Below are 17,200 nucleotides of genomic sequence, written 5' to 3'. Positions count from 1 at the left end.
AAGGACAAGGGCAAGACATTTGTCTTCATCTGACATGAAATAATCAAAAAATAATGTTATATTTCTTTCGTTCACCAGCTTTGCTCTCACCTTTTTGTATTTCAATGAAACTCACTATTAAAAAGATCATTGTAAACCTTTGTAATGAATTTACAGGGAGTCTTCATAATTCTTATACATGACATATCTGCATATTAAATTTTTTATAGTTTTTTCCTTCTTATATATCTTCTTATCTGTGACTCTTGAGTTCACTGAAATTAAGCTGTCCCACCGTTTATTCTACTCCACAGATCCATGATGGCAGAGAAACTGTCAGATATAGTGACTTTCCTGAGAGGTCGAGGTGCCTCAGAGGAAACAATCAATTGGATTGAAGAGCAAAAGGTACTGCTATGAGTACAAGATGAACTGGTTAATTAGGCTAGTTAGTTTCCTAGTTTGTACAACCCTGAAAGGGATCTTCAGAAATACATTTTCTTGCCCATAATTAGTAACCAAGATATTTGATAGAATGCAGGTTAAATCTTCTTTCGAAAAACTTATGCATGTCTTCTCATCCTCCTTTTTTCATTTTCCGTGTCTAAGTCATTGTCCAGAAGCAGACAGTTTTCAGTGCAATTGTGCAATCCTTTTTTAAAACTAACAGTTTTGCTGATGATATGTTTTTGAACTGACTGGACATCACTGCTTGTTTATCTATTGTATACTTTAGACAAAACCATCTAACTCATATATAGCACAGATGTGATAGTGGTAATAACTGGCCTACTTAGCTTATACAATGGTATTTATTTTTTCGACTTTTCCTTCAGTCATTTTGTTTTTACTTCTACATTGAAAGCAGGGTTCCCATGGTCATGAAATTTCTGGAAAAGTAATGAATTTAGACATTTTTTCCAGGCCTGGAAATGATTTGGATTTAACAGAATGTTTAGGAGACATTTTTGATACACACTGTTTTTGGCTATTGTTTTCCTCCCACTCCTCTCCTCCTCTTTATTGCCCTCTTACATCTTAAGTTAACAGACATGTGTCTTCCCTATTTACAGATTGACAGAGAGGTCATCCTGCTAATGGAAGATGCTCAACTGGCAAATTATCTTCCATCATATGGAGACAGGATTGCTTTGTTCAACTTTTGCAAGCGTCAAACACAGTCATCGAAGCGAAAGCAGGGACTTTTTGAAAAGCTAAGGGAGAAGCTCAAACTCAGAAAGGAAAACCACACAGGGGAGGAGGAGCCAGAAACCTCCAACAATACCAAAAAAGCTAGAGCAAAAACATTGACAAGAAGTATTGAAATAGGATGGGTTCACACTGATGACAAAATAACAAAACAGGTCAGAGCAAAGCAAGGTGGGGGAACAAGAAAGATCTCAGTTAACATTCAGGCAGGATTTGAAGAGATACTAAAACAAGGAAAGTCACTATTCTTTCCAGATGGAGAATCCAGCAAAGGTCATGAATCTGATTTTGAATTTGATGTTTGGGATTTCAAGCAAAGTCCTTTTCCCAAGGATGTCTCCATCGAAAATGATATACAACACTGTCAAACTCCCACTTCTGCGCTTCTACATATCAACTCAACCAAAATCAGTGCTTAGTGAAGAGTCCGATGATGATGATGACCATGGCTGTGCTGATTGTGTCTCTGAGCCTGATGATGAACGACCAATGGACAGAAATTATCAGCAGGATTCGACAGATAAGCCCCATGACTCCTTTCCAGAGGTGTTCATTGATTATGAAGTCCTCACAGATTCTTCTGTAACCACAGAAAACTCTGCAAGCTCAAGTCAAGAAATAGAAACACTTGTCGTCAATGATCCCATGGCTTTTTCTGTTGGCAAGAACTATGCTATTTTTGAGGATGACTCTGACCCTGAGATCATTTTTGGTGCACAGCAAACAGTGAATGATGACTCCCTCAGTGACACACTGATCTATCAACCTGATGAGTTACCCCAAAGTCCTCTTAATATTTTGCCTGAAACAGTTCTGATCTTGCACCACTCAAACAGCTTCAGTGAAATGATAGAGGCATTTTCTGACCCAGAGATCTTGAACAAAACACTGAAAGTCAGACGTCTACTTCCTGACAACTCAGTAGAGAAGGGTAGCGGGTCTGGTGTAATCAGAGATGTCTACAGTAGCTTCTGGGCAGAGTTTTATGAACGTTGTACCCTTGGAACAACTTTGAAAGTGCCCTTTCTCAGGCACGATTTCTGTGCTGCTACATGGAAAGCAATTGGGAGAATTCTTCTGAAAGGTTTTCAAGATTGCCAGTACTTGCCAATCAAACTTGCCTCTCCTTTTCTTGAGGAAATGCTTTATGGGGCAGTGCACAGTGACCTGAAGACAAGCTTTCTTCCGTTTGTGAGCTCACAAGAACGAGATGTCCTCAGGCATGCATTGGATGATTTTAGCTCTGTTGATGATGATGACCTTCTTGAAGTGCTTGACAGATATGAATGTAGGAAGAGGGTCACTGCTGCTACTCTTTCTGAAATTTTGGATGAAATATCTCACAAGGAACTTGTGCAGAAACCAATGTTTGTCATCGACTGCTGGAGGGAGATCACACAGCCACAGATTCATCTCAACTCTGGGGAACTGACCAAAATGTACAGTGACCTCCAACCCACCCCAAAGAAAGTAGCAGGAATATTAAACTTTCCTACAGCGATGACATCCAAGCAGGCAGAGGTGGCACAGCACCTGAAAAGATACATCAGGGAACTTAATGAGGAAAAGCTTGGAAGATTTTTGAGGTTCTGCACTGGCTCTGATTTGTTGGTATCTGGTGTTATTAAGGTTGAGTTTACAGTTCAGACCAGTTTCACAAGAAGGCCAATTGGACATACATGTGGGATGTTCTTAGAACTGTCTGACAGTTATGATCATTTCCCTGACTTCCGCAGTGAGTTCAATTCCATTCTAGAGAGCAACATCTGGGTAATTGATATTGTGTAGTCAGGAGTTATGATATCAAGGGTTGCAGTCTGAATGCTTTCACTTTTAAATAGAGTGAAACAGTAATTCTCACAAATACATGCATTAAAGGGATTACCATGTTCTTTACACACACATTAAGCCACACACATCATGCTTGTTTAATAGAAAAGGCTGTTCTATGACGCTCACTGTTCACTATCTCGATTACAGAGAAACTGAGTTAATGTTCAAGCTATAGTGCATACATTTTACAGATATATGAATGTCTGTTAGATTCGAGCCCTTGCTAAACGAGTTCACATAATGCCTATCACCACTAGGTAAATCTCTCTGTATTTCACAGTATACAGAGTTTTTAAACCTGGTGTGTGGGTAGATATTCCCACCACTGCTGGGAGAAAGATAGAGATTTACCTAGTGGTGATAGGCATTATGTGAACTCGTTTAGCAAGGGCTTGAATGTAACAGACATCCATTTATCTGTAAAAGTTACACACTATAGCTTTCCGTTATGATGAACGTTTTACAATGCTAATGTTTGAATCAGATACATTTCATTCATGGTCAAGGATTAGAAAAGGTTTTCAAAGACCATGAGTTTTCTTTGGGTCATTTGCAGATTCCCTGTGTTAGGAAGTTTTATAATCAATGGCATTTTTTTTACACTAAAAAAGTTTGTAATGAATGTTTTATAGTTGACTAATTTCTTAATGATTAAAGTCATCCGAGAAAGATTTGAAATGTTTATTCTGTAGCAGTGGGCTGTAACTACATACAGTACTTTCACTCAGACACAGTAGCCTACTCACTCAAAAACAAATTTGAGGTACTTGTACTTATTGTAAATATTGTAACTCACATGGGTATTTGTATGCATGAGCATGAGCACATTTACATTTTATACTTAAAGTACTATTTTCTGATGGTATACTTTTACTTCAGTGATATTTTCAAAGAATTACTTTCACTTGGAAAATGTTCACAGTCAAGTTAGACTACTTTTACAAAAGTAAAGGTTGTGAATACTTCTTCAGCCTAGGCAGATCCACCAGGTAATTGCTAAAGTTACAGCGATTTAAAGATTTTCAAGTATCTCATAGCAGTGAATACAGTTCTGCTGCAGCATATGCATCCAAAGGAGCATCCCAGCCATTTTCATCCATAAGGAGAATGCAAAGCTCAAAAACAGTTTCATCACAGGGGTACTGCCCTTTTGGGGTGCACTCCTCCTTGCAAACAGCTATTTCCTCCTCCAGAACAGGCTGGAGTTTGTCCTCTGCTGCATACAGCTGTGGCATGCTGAACATTAGAACAGGGCGTCCTCCACGTGTCCCATGGGCAGGCCTTGCTCTTATTTGGTGTGTATTCCATGTTCTAACAACCTCATCCAGTTCATCCTGCATGACAATAAATATTCAATTAAAATGCTTGGCGTCAACAGGACCACTATAAACATTTAAAAGGATAGTGTATTTTAACAGTCTGTAGACTGATATGATATGGAAAAGACAGCCTTATGTCACAGTGGGTTTTTGGCCTTTTACATCAGTAAAATGTTTGAAGACACTGCTACTGGGAATTGATATGGGTTTATTTCTACCTGTTGAAAGTAAACTCTGTTGCATAGTGTGCCGGGCCTCTAACTGTGCAGGCAGAGGTGATCTATGAAATGTGAAATATCCATCATCTCTGAGGGTTTTAAAAATGTCCATCCAAAATTGCACACTCTGTTTACGCAAGACCCCCACCATGATTCTATCTGTTGATTGGCCGTGCTGCATCCTTAAATGAAGCTTCCTTCTCCCGCATAATGGTCCTGGTGATTCCTCCGCAGGAACAGCTGCATTTCTCTGACATGCCCATTTTCCGTACCTGGGTCGGCTCGCACCTTCTGTGGACAGCCTCCAATGCGTGTCACTGTGTTTAAGAAGTAGTCCGCGATTACTTTTGGGTCACTGTTAGTGAAATATGCTTCTATCCACATTATGTGACGACTAATCCATCAATGCAGCCATTAATTGCAATGCCATACGGCTTCAGTTTGTCATATATGAATCCATATGCCACAGTGCGTTGGGCCCCCTGCTGTTGTACTGCCGACGTAGCCTTGCAGTTCACTACCAGACAGCTCCTCTTCCACAAAAGAAGCAATTTCTTCCAAGTCCGTGTGGTTCTTTCTTCGAAACAGACACAGTCGTTTGAACAATCGCTTCAAAGTCCTGATACTAATGATAATTTGATGCTGATGTGCCAGAAGACTAAGTATTTCCTTATTTGTGAAACCGATACCAAAGTATAACTTGACAAGATGCTCAACATTCCTCATTTTAACAAAGGAGGAGCTCTTTCGGTAAGAGTTCTCATAAAATTAGCCTACTCTCGTAATATTATGACTTTTATTCTCGTAATATTACGACTTTATTCTCGTAATATTATGACTTTTATTCTCGTAATATTATGACTTTTATTCTCGTAATATTACGACTTTATTCTCGTAATATTATGACTTTTATTCTCGTAATGTTACGACTTTATTCTCGTAGACCTAATATGACTTTTTTCTCGTAATATTATGACTTTTTTCTCGTAATGTTACGACTTTATTCTCGTAGACCTAATATGACTTTTTTCTCGTAATATTATGACTTTTTTCTCATAATATTATGACTTTATTCTCGTAATTTACATTTTTTTTTTTTAGTCTGGCCCTAATACTCCGTCGTACAGAAGAGACTCGTTCTCTCCGTCGCCTTTCGTTGTGCCTATGCCTCCTCCTTGCTACAACGACCGAAGCCACGTGTGCGTAAAGCTGCGCCAGTTAATACATGACTTTCAAACGTGCTAAATAAAGACGCGAAATCAGCGAACGCAATTAGTTCCAGTTTTGGCAAATCACATTGTGTGCGCTAAATGGATCTATTTGCATCTACTCCTCCCAATATTTTGCGTGTTCTGGCAGAGACGCCCATATTTACATATTCATTAAGGCAAACACGCTCAATGGATTGCGCGTGCTATTTTGCCCGTTTGAGGGACGCAATCCTCGTTGCGTCCGGTTAGTAGATCAGCTTCAACATGTGTTTGCGTGCGCAATCAAGTTAGCACACGTTTTTACACACAAACCTTTATTAAATCAGGCCCTCAGGATGTTCAAAGTGCCAAGAAAACCCAAGAGCAAGAGTTATAAAGCGTTGATGAATGGAAAATCACAGCTGCAGCATCATCATAGTTTATAATTCCTTAGTGGATTTAGCAGGAGCATTTTCTCCAACAATGAAGAAACAGTTTAATATGTTTTTTTATTTGTAATCTGTTAAATACATTATGTTTTCTATTCTAATCTGTGTGTACTCTGTGTTTCATGTTGATGGTTTTCACTGGACAGCAACTATTTGCTCCAGTCACTAATGCATGTTCCTCAACACGACAAGGTTCAGTCTAAAGACAAAGCCATCCCGATATACTCCATTCATTTAAGTACATTTACATTTAAGCATTAATACATTTATAACAAGGATTACAAACTGCAATGTTTTCATTCACATCTTTGCATTGACTCTGAATGTAATCACACCGCTTTGTGTTTGTTGTGAACTGTTTCAGAGACGGAGAGACACTGATGATCCAGACCAGACTGTAAACCCAGGATAAAGAGGTTCAGTGAATGTGGTGTTGAAGGTGTAGAGGTGGATCAGTTTGTCAGAGGAGACTCTGTAGAAGGTCAAAGTGCCAGCAGGACAGTCCAAGTACACTGCTACCACACCAGAGGAGGAGGAGGAGGAGGAGATGTGTCTTTGTTTGTTTTTGTGCCAGACATAGTAACGACCATCATAACAACACAGACTCCAGGACTGATCATTACATCCAAACTCAGAGTCGTTTCCTCTCCTCTTGATTCCTCTGTAACTCACTGATATATCAACCCCTCCTTTCCACTCGACCTCCCAGTAACAGCGACCAGTCAGACCGTCTCTACACAGCAGCTGAGGCTCTGAGACAAATCTGTCTGGATGATCTGGATATGACTGGTCGTCTGACACACCTGTCACCTTCCTGTTGGTGTCGTCCAGTTTGAGGTTTCTGCTGACTGTGTTTGTGTCCAGTTCCAGTTCACAGACATCTGATGGAGAGAACAAACACAATGCAGCTAAAGGTTATTGTTGGAGACAATTGGGTGTTTTTTGGTGTGTGTTTTGAAAGCTTAATAAATATACTTTGTGTATTAGCATATGACATCACAAGGGGGCGGTAACTTGATGGTGATGGGTCACGTCATAAATTTCATTGATAAATAGGACACCGGTGTGAAGTGGTGTGTGTTTTGTGCGATCGCAGAGAAAAACACAGTGTTGGGGAACTAGCAAGAGCAGATTCAGTTATATTATTAATAGATAATTATTAATATCAATACTCAGTGTCAATATTAAGGAGTTTGTACTTAAATGCCAATAATGAATAACTATTAGAATATGAGTACAAACAGTTGAAGGATTTGTGAATTCTTCACAGAGAAGAGGTTGATATCATTCATTCTTATACAACATTAATAAACATAGCAGTATGTTCAAAAGGGGTTTATTAACAATAAACAAAGAAAAATACACTAAGTCCAAGTGGCCTATCTAACTAAATACTATACAAGTGTGTGTGTGTGTGTGTGTGTGTGTGTGTGTGTGTGTGTGTGTGTGTGTGTGTGTGTGTGTGTGTGTGTGTGTGTTACAAGATGGCGGCTGTGGGTGTCGACCAGTCAGCCATGGGGAGTGGGTGTTCTTTGTGGGAGGCCGTGTGGTCCTGCCTGGAGAACAGGTTTCTATATATGTGTATAATTAGTGTAATATATGTAGAGCCGTTAGTAAAGTTGGATTAGTGAGAACGCAAACTGTCTGTTCTGGATCACTGAGGATCAACAGACTAAACAAAAACACGACAAAATTATCGTTGGTCATACAAATATCACAGTTTGGCCTTAAATTACTAAAGATTGAAACCAGACCAACCTGTGGTCTGGTCTCTGGACTAATGTGAGCTACTATCTAGACCTCTGGGGGACCACAGACAGTCTCTGGTTTCTCCACATAGTCTGGTCTGGTCTCTGGACTAATGTGAGCTACTATTGTAGACCTCTAGGGGACCAGAGACAGTCTCTGGTACCTCCACATAGTCTGTTCAGTCAGGACCACTTTGTCAAAAAGAATCTTTATTTATTTGCACAAGTTTCATTTGGCGGTATGGTACTGTTCTGGGACTCCCTGCTCTTCCACGCGCTTGCGTGGAAAGCCTGAGGCAGGAAGAGCACACCTTCCTGCCCTTCATGAGCCATCATGAATGGCATAAGCAGGGAGCGTAGCAGCAAGAAAAACCCAGACAGAGCAGAGCAACCAACAAGAACAATGGTAAGGTACATAACAGATGACAGGAGGAGCTGGGGTGGAGGTGGGTTGCAAACACCGGCAGAGGAAGCAGCGAGGGAGGTCAGGCTAGAGCAGTTTAAATAGCGCGCTCTGAATGCAATTTCCCAATAGGAAGCGAGCACGGGGAGTCAGCTGAGCCGTCAGCTGATCTCCTCGGTTTTGACAGCTACGCTGTTGCTGCTGATTTAGAGCTTGATGTCGTGGCCTGCCAGAACTAACGCTACGCTTGATTTCTGGTCTCTGGACTAATGTGAGCTACTATCTAGGCCTCTGGGGGACCACAGACAGTGTCTGGTTCCTCCACATAGTCTGGTCTGGTCTCTGGACTAATGTGAGCTACTATCTAGACCTCTAGGCGACCACAGACAGTCTCTGGTTCCTCCACATAGTCTGGTCTGGTCTCTGGACTAATGTGAGCTACTATCTAGACCTCTAGGGGACCACAGACAGTCTCTGGTTCCTCCACATAGTCTGGTCTGGTCTCTGGACTAATGTGAGCTTCTACTGTAGACCTCTGGGGGACCACGGACAGTCTCTGGTTCCTCCACATAGTCTGATCTGGTCTCTGGACTAATGTGAGCTATTATTGTAGACCTCTAGGGGACCACAGACAGTCTCTGGTTCCTCCACATAGTCTGGTCTGGTCTCTGGACTAATGTGAGCTACTATTGTAGACCTCTAGGGGACCAGAGACAGTCTCTGGTACCTCCACATAGTCTAGTCTGGTCTCTGGACTAATGTGAGCTACTATCTAGACCTCTGGGGGACCACAGACAGTCTCTGGTTCCTCCACATAGTCTGGTCTGGTCTCTGGACTAATGTGAGCTACTATCTAGACCTCTGGGGGACCACAGACAGTCTCTGGTTCCTCCATATAGTCTGGTCTGGTCTCTGGACTAATGCGAGCTACTATCTAGACCTCTGGGGGACCACAGACAGTCTCTGGTTCCTCCACATAGTCTGGTCTGGTCTCTGGACTAATGCGAGCTACTATTGTAGACCTCTAGGGGACCAGAGACAGTCTCTGGTTCCTCCACATAGTCTGGTCTGGTCTCTGGACTAATATGAGCTACTATCTAGACCTCTGGGGGACCACAGACCCAGGAGACAACATCTGGTTCCTCCATTTAGGATTCAGGGAGGTCAGAACAACAAGAGGACGATCTCAACGCTGAGACGCTTTAGAGACAGAGGAATTTATCTCTTGAGTTGAAATATTTAAACTCACACAAACACGACTACGTGAATTTTGCGTGTTTGTCTCCGTTGCCGTCTGGCAGGAATTGCCATCCGTTTGCGTCTCTGCGTTGACTTTGTTTGTAATTGAGTGTGAAAATGTGGCGTTTGTTGTGAACACAACACGACATCTTTACAGCCACGAAGAAACAAACGCTACATCCTGATAGAAACGTGATCATCGGATTTCAATCATGAACACGTTCAAATCTGGAGCAGCTGAGTTACTGAAAACATACTCACACTTCCTCACACCAGGTCTCAGTCTCTGCTGTCCCCCATGGTCCACCCTGCAGGAAGACATTCAAAGACCTCAATCAGGTCCACCATTAAACATGAACCCCAGTTCCTCAGTCAGAGACGGAGACACAGTCTGGAGCTGTTGTCCATCTGTCCTCACCTGAGTGTCAAGTCTGATGTCTGTTCATCTGTCCTCACCTGAGAGTGTCCAGTCTGATGTCTGTCCACCTGTCCTCACCTGAGTGTGTCCAGTCTGATGTCTGTCCATCTGTCCTCAACTCAATGTGTCCAGTCTGATGTCTGTCCACCTGTCCTCACCTGAGAGTGTCCAGTCTGATGTCTGTCCATCTGTCCTCACCTGAGTGTCCAGTCTGATGTCTGTCCACCTGTCCTCACCTGAGAGTGTCCAGTCTGATGTCTGTCCATCTGTCCTCACCTGAGTGTCCAGTCTGATGTCTGTCCACCTGTCCTCACCTGTGTCCAGTCTGATGTCTGTCCATCTGTTCTCACCTGAGTGTCCAGTCTGATGTCTGTCCATCTGTTCTCACCTGAGTGTCCAGTCTGATGTCTGTCCATCTGTCCTCACCTGAGTGTCCAGTCTGATGTCTGTCCATCTGTCCTCACCTGAGTGTCCAGTCTGATGTCTGTCCATCTGTCCTCACCTGAGAGTGTCCAGTTTGAAGTGTGTCCATCTGTCCTCACCTGAGAGTGTCCAGTCTGATGTCTGTCCATCTGTCCTCACCTGAGAGTGTCCAGTTTGATGTCTGTCCATCTGTCCTCACCTGAGAGTGTCCAGTCTGATGTCTGTCCACCTGTCCTCACCTGAGAGTGTCCAGTCTCCAGTCTGGACCCTCCAGTCCAGCAGACAGCAGCTTGACTCCTGAGTCTCCTGGATGATTGTAGCTCAGGTCCAGCTGTCTCAGATAGGAGGGGTTGGAGTCCAGAGCTGAGGCCAGAGAAGAACAGCCGTCCTCTGTGATCAGACAACCTGACAGACTGAAGACACACACTACTGTCACTTCTGGGGACTTTACATAGACTTATGTCCATTTGTCCACTTTTTAAAATGAGAAAAAGTGATATTTGTCTTTTGTTGTGTTGATGTTGTACTGGGTAGGATAAGCGTGGCTGAGTGATGGACAGAGATGGACAGAGGAGGAAGATGAAAGAAAGAAAAGAGACAAGCTGAAATGATTGAGAGAGAAATTGAAGCGTTAGAAAAGAGAAGAAACAACAGTTGAAACAGTCTATGTGGTCTGTCTTCAGACCTGGTGTGCCAACAAAGATCTGGTATTGATTTTAAACCATCGACCAAAGAAAAAAGGCTGTAATTCAATAACATTTCAACAATGTTATAGTTTTCATATTGAACTGGAGGAATTATGAATAACAAGTACTCTGATAATAACAGTAAAATACAAAACACAGCTTTGAAAATGTGCTTCTTAAGAGTCTCAGAACATATGAGGCATTCAGGTGTTCAACTGCCAGTTGGAAGAAAAGAGTCTGTCTTGATTCAAAGCTCTGTTCTCACTGTCAGCGTTCCTCTTTGAGAGCAGCCGTGTGAACTTATCTATCGGCTCTAGATTTCACCGACCTGACTGACGTTTATCACCTCCACTTTCTGATCGATCTGTCAGCTGTCAGTTACCCCTTTTCCACCAACGCGAACCTAGTTCAGGAACCGGGCCGGTGCCCGTGCTGGTTCGCAGTTGGTTCAACTTGCGAACCTCCTGAAAACCTGTTTGCGTTTCCACCGGCTAGAGAGCCCGGAGAGCCACGTCATTACGTCACTGTATACGTCTGAGGTTTCCCCGCAGCGCTAATTTCAAGCATAGCAGACATGGCTCTTCAGAAAAAGTGTTTATTTTGGCAAATAATACAATAACAATAAAATACACACAATACTAAAATCACAACATTTTTTTAAAGTGTAGAACAGTGTGTGATCAATAGATCAAAGTGTTTGATGTTTAGTCATCTGCAGGTTGGACCTCCGTTCAATATCGCCGATGTCCGACAGCTCTACAAACACAAACCGGTTTAATCACAAACGTGTCCACGACACTGCAAACACAGATGTTATGTTACGTTGGTAGTTGGTAACGTTTAGTGAACCAACGGCAGTCAGAAAGCGGCATGCTAACGTTGTTGTTAGCAATATCACGCTAGCTGGCTAGCTAGCCGGTCAGCTTACATTACCCGAGGAAGCAAAGCCACTAGTTGCTGCTGTTACACACGTAATCACTAGCTTGGTAAACTAAACAGAAATGTGTCGTTGGTTTGCAACGAGGTGAAACAATTTGAAAATGTAACTTACCGGGAACAGTAACGTTAGTAAAACTCCGCAGCGGCGTATTTTCCCCCGTTGCCTCGAGCGTTAACCCCGCCCCCAGCCCCTAACGTAAGCAAGACCTTCTCCGGGGCCGGTTCCAGCCCAGCAAGGAGTTGGGGCCGCTCGGGAACCAGTTTCCCAGGCCGATAATTCTCAATGATCTATCAGTTATGGGTCTGGGTCCAGATAGGACGGGGTCTGGGTCTGGATCTGGGCCAAGCTCCACCTCTTAGTGACCCTTGCTATAGAGCCTTTTACAGTCATTGTCATCATAAATGTGTGTGCACATGTTGGTGTTAAAATGGCGTTATGACTCCGCCGTGCAGACGAGTTAGAAGATTTAAACTTTGAATTAAAACTGTCAGCAGCATCAACATGTCTGGTTGGTTCATGTTCAGTTGTCAGAGTTGATATTCCAATCAGGCATCAACCTCTGGTTCAGAAAAGTGAAGTCAAGCCTGAAGGTCCCTAAAGCTGCATTCTCTCTGCTGGCCACTAGGGGGTGTTTTCATGAATAATATGTCTTCATTGCATCTGCATAGCTTTGAGTCTGCATGTGGGTCCTCCCTGCTGCTTCAGCCACCGTGACAAGAATATTAGTTCATTTCATATAAAACTCAATAAACTCAACTGTATAGAAAGTGGTTCAAACTGGCTCCACCTTGACAGTAGAGACAGTCTGGTGTTGTAGTTCAGGCTCACATGTTCATGGAGTGACGTTCAAAAACGTAGACTGACGTTTGCAACAGCATTTATAAACGCCAGGTGGATTTATAAAACTATTTAAACATCGAACGGCAGGGAAAAGATTAACAAGAGGTTTGGTTTTGACAAAAGTTTTGTTTTGTTCTTTTGCTGGCAAGTCGTTAGCAGCAGAAACAGTATTTCATCAGCCATGTTAACAGATTAGTAGCAAACGTGTCTTTTTAGGAATACGTGAATATAAATAACTGAATATTTGGTGCATAAACGCATCATTGAAAGCTTCATAGGTAAACTTCTCAAAGTAGTTGAATCTGACCTGAGAGTTTCCAGTCGACAGTGTGGACTCTCCAGGCCAGCAGACAGCAGCTTCACTCCTGAATCCTGCAGGTCGTTGTTACTCAGGTCCAGGTCTCTTAGACTGGAGGACTGGGAGCTGAGAACTGAGGACAGATCTTCACAGCTTCTCCCTGAGAGGTTACAGCCACTGAGTCTGAAGAGGAATCAGAAATGAGTGATGAAACAATTACAAACAACTGTTCATCACCTCAGGTTCTAACTGACATTATTATCATAATTAAGTTAAAGGATGTTTAACATGTTTGTTCATCAGGTTATTGTTGCAGCTGGGTGGCGTATTAGGCTCCATGGTGAGGTTAACGTCACATGACTTTTACCATCTAAAGTCAATGAATCTGTCGATCCTATTTAAGTTTCACTTTCAGTTGTGAATCAGTTCATTTCTGAATGTTTCTGATGTGAGACTCTGTTTGTAGCTGCTCATCACGCAGATTCTTGTGGGTCGAGTCATTCTTATGTTGACAAAACTCAGAGAAAAGTTAGAATAAATGTCTTCGACATGACTATCGATCACTGTGTGTGTGTGTGTGTGTGTGTGTGTGTGTGTGTGTGTGTGTGTGTGTTTGTGTGTGTGTGTGTGTGTGTGTGTGTGTGTGTGTGTGTGTGTGTGTGTGTGTGTGTCGGTGAAACAGACAGAGAGGAGAGACGCTGGATGAAGCGGTGAGCTGTGTTTTTTCTTTTCTTTCAGCTGAGGTGATAAACGCTTCAAAGCATTGATTTTTATGTAACTGGGGGGTTAGCTGTCCTTCCAACGTCTATGCCTCCTCTCTCAGATCACCAGGTGCGGGGCCACAATAAACAGAATTAACTCAGAAGTTACTCAGTACTCGAGTAGTTTTTTCACTAAATACTTTCTTACCTTTACTCTTAAGTAACTATTTGGAACTACTTTTTACTTCTTTACCTTTTGCAGTTGGAAAACCAATCAAATCGTTCAGAATGCAGATAGGACCTTGTAATTCCAAGATGGTTTGTTGTTTTCTGAATGAAAAACTATATTTACAGAGCTTTGCTGGAGGCTTGGACCACCGGCAGCAGCCTCAGAAGAGCCTCCTCTGAAGCACAGTATTCCTTCAGGTCAAACACGTCCAGATGTTTTTCTGATGACAGTAAGATGAAGACCAGAGCTGACCACTGAGCAGGAGACAGTTCATTGGAGGAGAGATGTCCTGAAGTCAGATACTGTTGGATCTCATCCACCAGAGAACGATCATTCAGTTCATTCAGACAGTGGAACAGATTGATGCTTCTCTCTGGAGACAGATCCTCATCAACCTTCTTCTTCATGTACTGGACTGCTTTGGTGTGTGAGCTATTTCCTGTCTGTGTCAGCAGACCTCGTAGGTGTTTCTGATTTTTCTGTGAGCTACTTCCTGTCTGTGTCAGCAGACCTCGTAGGTGTTTCTGATTGGTCTCTAGTGACAGACCCAGAAGGAAGCGGAGGAACAGGTCCAGGTGTCCATTTGGACTCTGTAAAGCCTTGTCCACAGCTCTCCGGTGCAGATGTTTTAGTTTAGGTTTGTCTCTGGAGACTTCAGACCACCAGGAGGTTGTTTGTTCTTCTGCCATCAGATTGACACCAGAGTTGACGAAGGTCAGATGGACATGAAGAGCAGCCAGAAACTCCTGAACACTCAGATGGACGAAGCAGAACACCTGGTCCTGGTACAGTCCTCTCTCCTCTCTGAAGACCTGTGTGAACACTCCTGAGTACACTGAGGCTGCTTTGATATCGATGCCACACTCTTTCAGGTCGGATTCATAGAAGATCAGGTTTCCTTTCTGCAGCTGCTCAAAAGCCAGCTTTCCTAGAGACTTAATCATCTTGCTGCTCTGTGGACTCCAGTGTGGATCCGTCTCAGCTCCTCCATCATACTTGACGTTCTTCAGTTTGGACTGAACCACCAGGAAGTGGATGTACATGTTGGTCAGGGTCTTGGGCAGCACCCCTCCCTCCCTGGTCTTCAACACGTCCTCCAGAACTGTAGCAGTGATCCAGCAGAAGACCGGGATGTGGCACATGATGTGGAGGCTTCGTGAGGTCTTGATGTGGGCCATGATCCTGTTGGCCTGCTCCTCATCTCTGAACCTCTTCCTGAAGTAGTCCTCCTTCTGTGGGTCGGTGAACCCTCTGACCTCTGTCACCATGTCAACACACCCAGGAGGGATCTGATTGGCTGCTGCAGGTCTTGTGGTGATCCAGAGGCGAGCAGAGGGAAGCAGTTTCCCCTTGATGAGGTTTGTCAGCAGCACATCCACCGAGGTGGAGTCTGTAACATCAGTCAGGATCTCGTTGTTGTGGAAGTCCAGAGGAAGTCGACACTCGTCCAGACCGTCAAAGATGAACGCAACCTGGAACCCTTCAAACCTGGAGATTCCTACTTCTTTGGTTTCAGGGAAGAAGTGATGAACGAGTTCCACCAAGCTGAACTTCTTCTCTTTCAGCAGGTTCAGCTCTCTGAAAGTGAATGGAAACGTGAACTGTATGTCCTGGTTGGCTTTGTCTTCAGCCCAGTCCAGAGTGAACTTCTGTGTTAACACTGTTTTCCCGATGCCAGCCACTCCCTTTGTCATCACTGTTCTGATTGGTTCATCCCTTCCAGGTGAGCCTTTAAAGATGTCTTCTTGTCTGATGGTTGTTTCTGGTCTGTCTGGTTTCCTGGATGCCGTTTCAATCTGTCTGACCTCATGTTGGTCATTGACCTCTGCAGTCCCTCCCTCTGTGACGTGGAGCTCCGTGTAGACCTGATTCAGGAGGGTTGGGTTTCCTGCTCTAGTGATGCCCTCAAACAAACACTGGAACTTCTTCCTGAGGTAAGACTTGAGTTTACGTTGGTACACTGCACCAGCGGTTCCTGGATAAACAACAAAGGAACCCAGTTAGTGGATCCTACAGACCCTTTTACAGTCTATGAACAAGCCATGTGTTAGAGCCATGTATTCCTATAGTCCTCAGTAGTAGTGACTTCATGAGCTTCTTTCATGATTAAATCAAACTATTGGACACAAAATCAATCAGGTGCACTTGATGAAGCCAACAGAAGTAAAATTAAAGACATTGACAAACAGAACTGGAAGGATATAACCCTTTGAATTGCAGCTGTAAAGCTCAGTGAGTCAGTCTAGAAATAAAGAGGCTCTTGTATCGCCTCAATTTGCTGCTGGTCACTGCAACACATCACAATACAGCATCATAGAAAGAGACGGTATTGATGACGGTGTTGAAAATAGTACCGTTGGGATTTTTAAATATCCTGGTATACCGTAATCCTCCACGCTGAGACGCCACCATTGAAAACATGGAGGTGTCCTCGTAGAAGCCTGTTTTAAATACATTTTTGTTTTCATCTACCAACTATTTAGTTCCTAGCTGAAAGTCACCAGTTAACACGGTCACTGGGTGAAGTGAAACACCTGTTTCTCTGAAACGGTCGTGATCCTGTCTGAACTCTGTAGAACTTGAGTCTGTTGGAATATCGATTCTGACAACCGAACACGTAACAACCAGACATTAAGATGCTACAGTTTAAATTCACTGTTTAAAGCTTCTAACTCATCTGGATGGTTGAAGCAAAACGACATAAACGTTGACATCATGCGTACGCATAATAATGATGATGTCAGCTGTAATCAGGTCTGTAGACAACCAGAGGACCTAAACATTGAAGTTGTGTGCAGCTTATTAGGAGAAATATGAAGTTCTTCATGTTGAATCCTTCTCTTCTTTCCACCATGTTAAATCTGTTAAAATCCTCTTACTGTTCTGCAGACGGTCAGCCAGCTCCTCCTGCTTCATTCTCCTCAGGAAGTGCACTGTGATCTTCTGAAACGCCTCTCTGCTCCTCCTCTGCTCTTCATCCTCACCGTCCAACAACTCCTCGTCCTCACTCTCCAAGCATTCTGGGTAATCTGGACTCAGGACCTTCTGGATCTTCTTCAGCTCGTTCTTCACAAAAGT

The 17,200-nt window shown here is 43.2% G+C and overlaps 2 protein-coding genes across 2 annotated transcripts in view; both read right to left on the bottom strand.

The window, feature by feature from the left end:
* Positions 1-17,177, bottom strand: part of LOC311015766 (protein NLRC3-like) — a 39,542-nt gene extending 22,365 nt beyond the window's left edge. The window contains exons 1-4 of the mRNA XM_084013191.1: positions 17,002-17,177; positions 14,246-16,097; positions 13,202-13,375; positions 10,668-10,841 (exon numbers count right to left, since the gene is read on the bottom strand). Coding sequence (XP_083869317.1) covers positions 10,668-10,841; positions 13,202-13,375; positions 14,246-16,097; positions 17,002-17,038 — 2,237 coding nt within the window. The 5' untranslated portion in view covers positions 17,039-17,177. The remainder of the gene's footprint in view (positions 1-10,667; positions 10,842-13,201; positions 13,376-14,245; positions 16,098-17,001) is intronic.
* On the bottom strand, positions 6,558-10,651 carry LOC311015843 (stonustoxin subunit alpha-like; the record flags this gene model as incomplete). The annotated part of the gene is made up of 3 exons (XM_084013284.1): positions 10,394-10,651; positions 9,849-9,895; positions 6,558-7,078 (listed from the first exon to the last, which is right to left on the bottom strand). The coding sequence occupies exons 1-3, from the start codon at positions 10,495-10,497 to the stop codon at positions 6,558-6,560; spliced, it is 672 nt and encodes a 223-aa protein (XP_083869410.1). The 5' UTR covers positions 10,498-10,651.
* Positions 17,178-17,200: the final 23 nt, after the last annotated feature.

This window comes from Eutrigla gurnardus (assembly GCF_963514095.1).
Source record: "Eutrigla gurnardus genome assembly, chromosome: 7".
NCBI lineage: Eukaryota > Metazoa > Chordata > Actinopteri > Perciformes > Triglidae > Eutrigla > Eutrigla gurnardus.
Note: the sequence above shows the minus strand (reverse complement) of the source record. Positions and strands in the feature narration are given on the sequence as shown.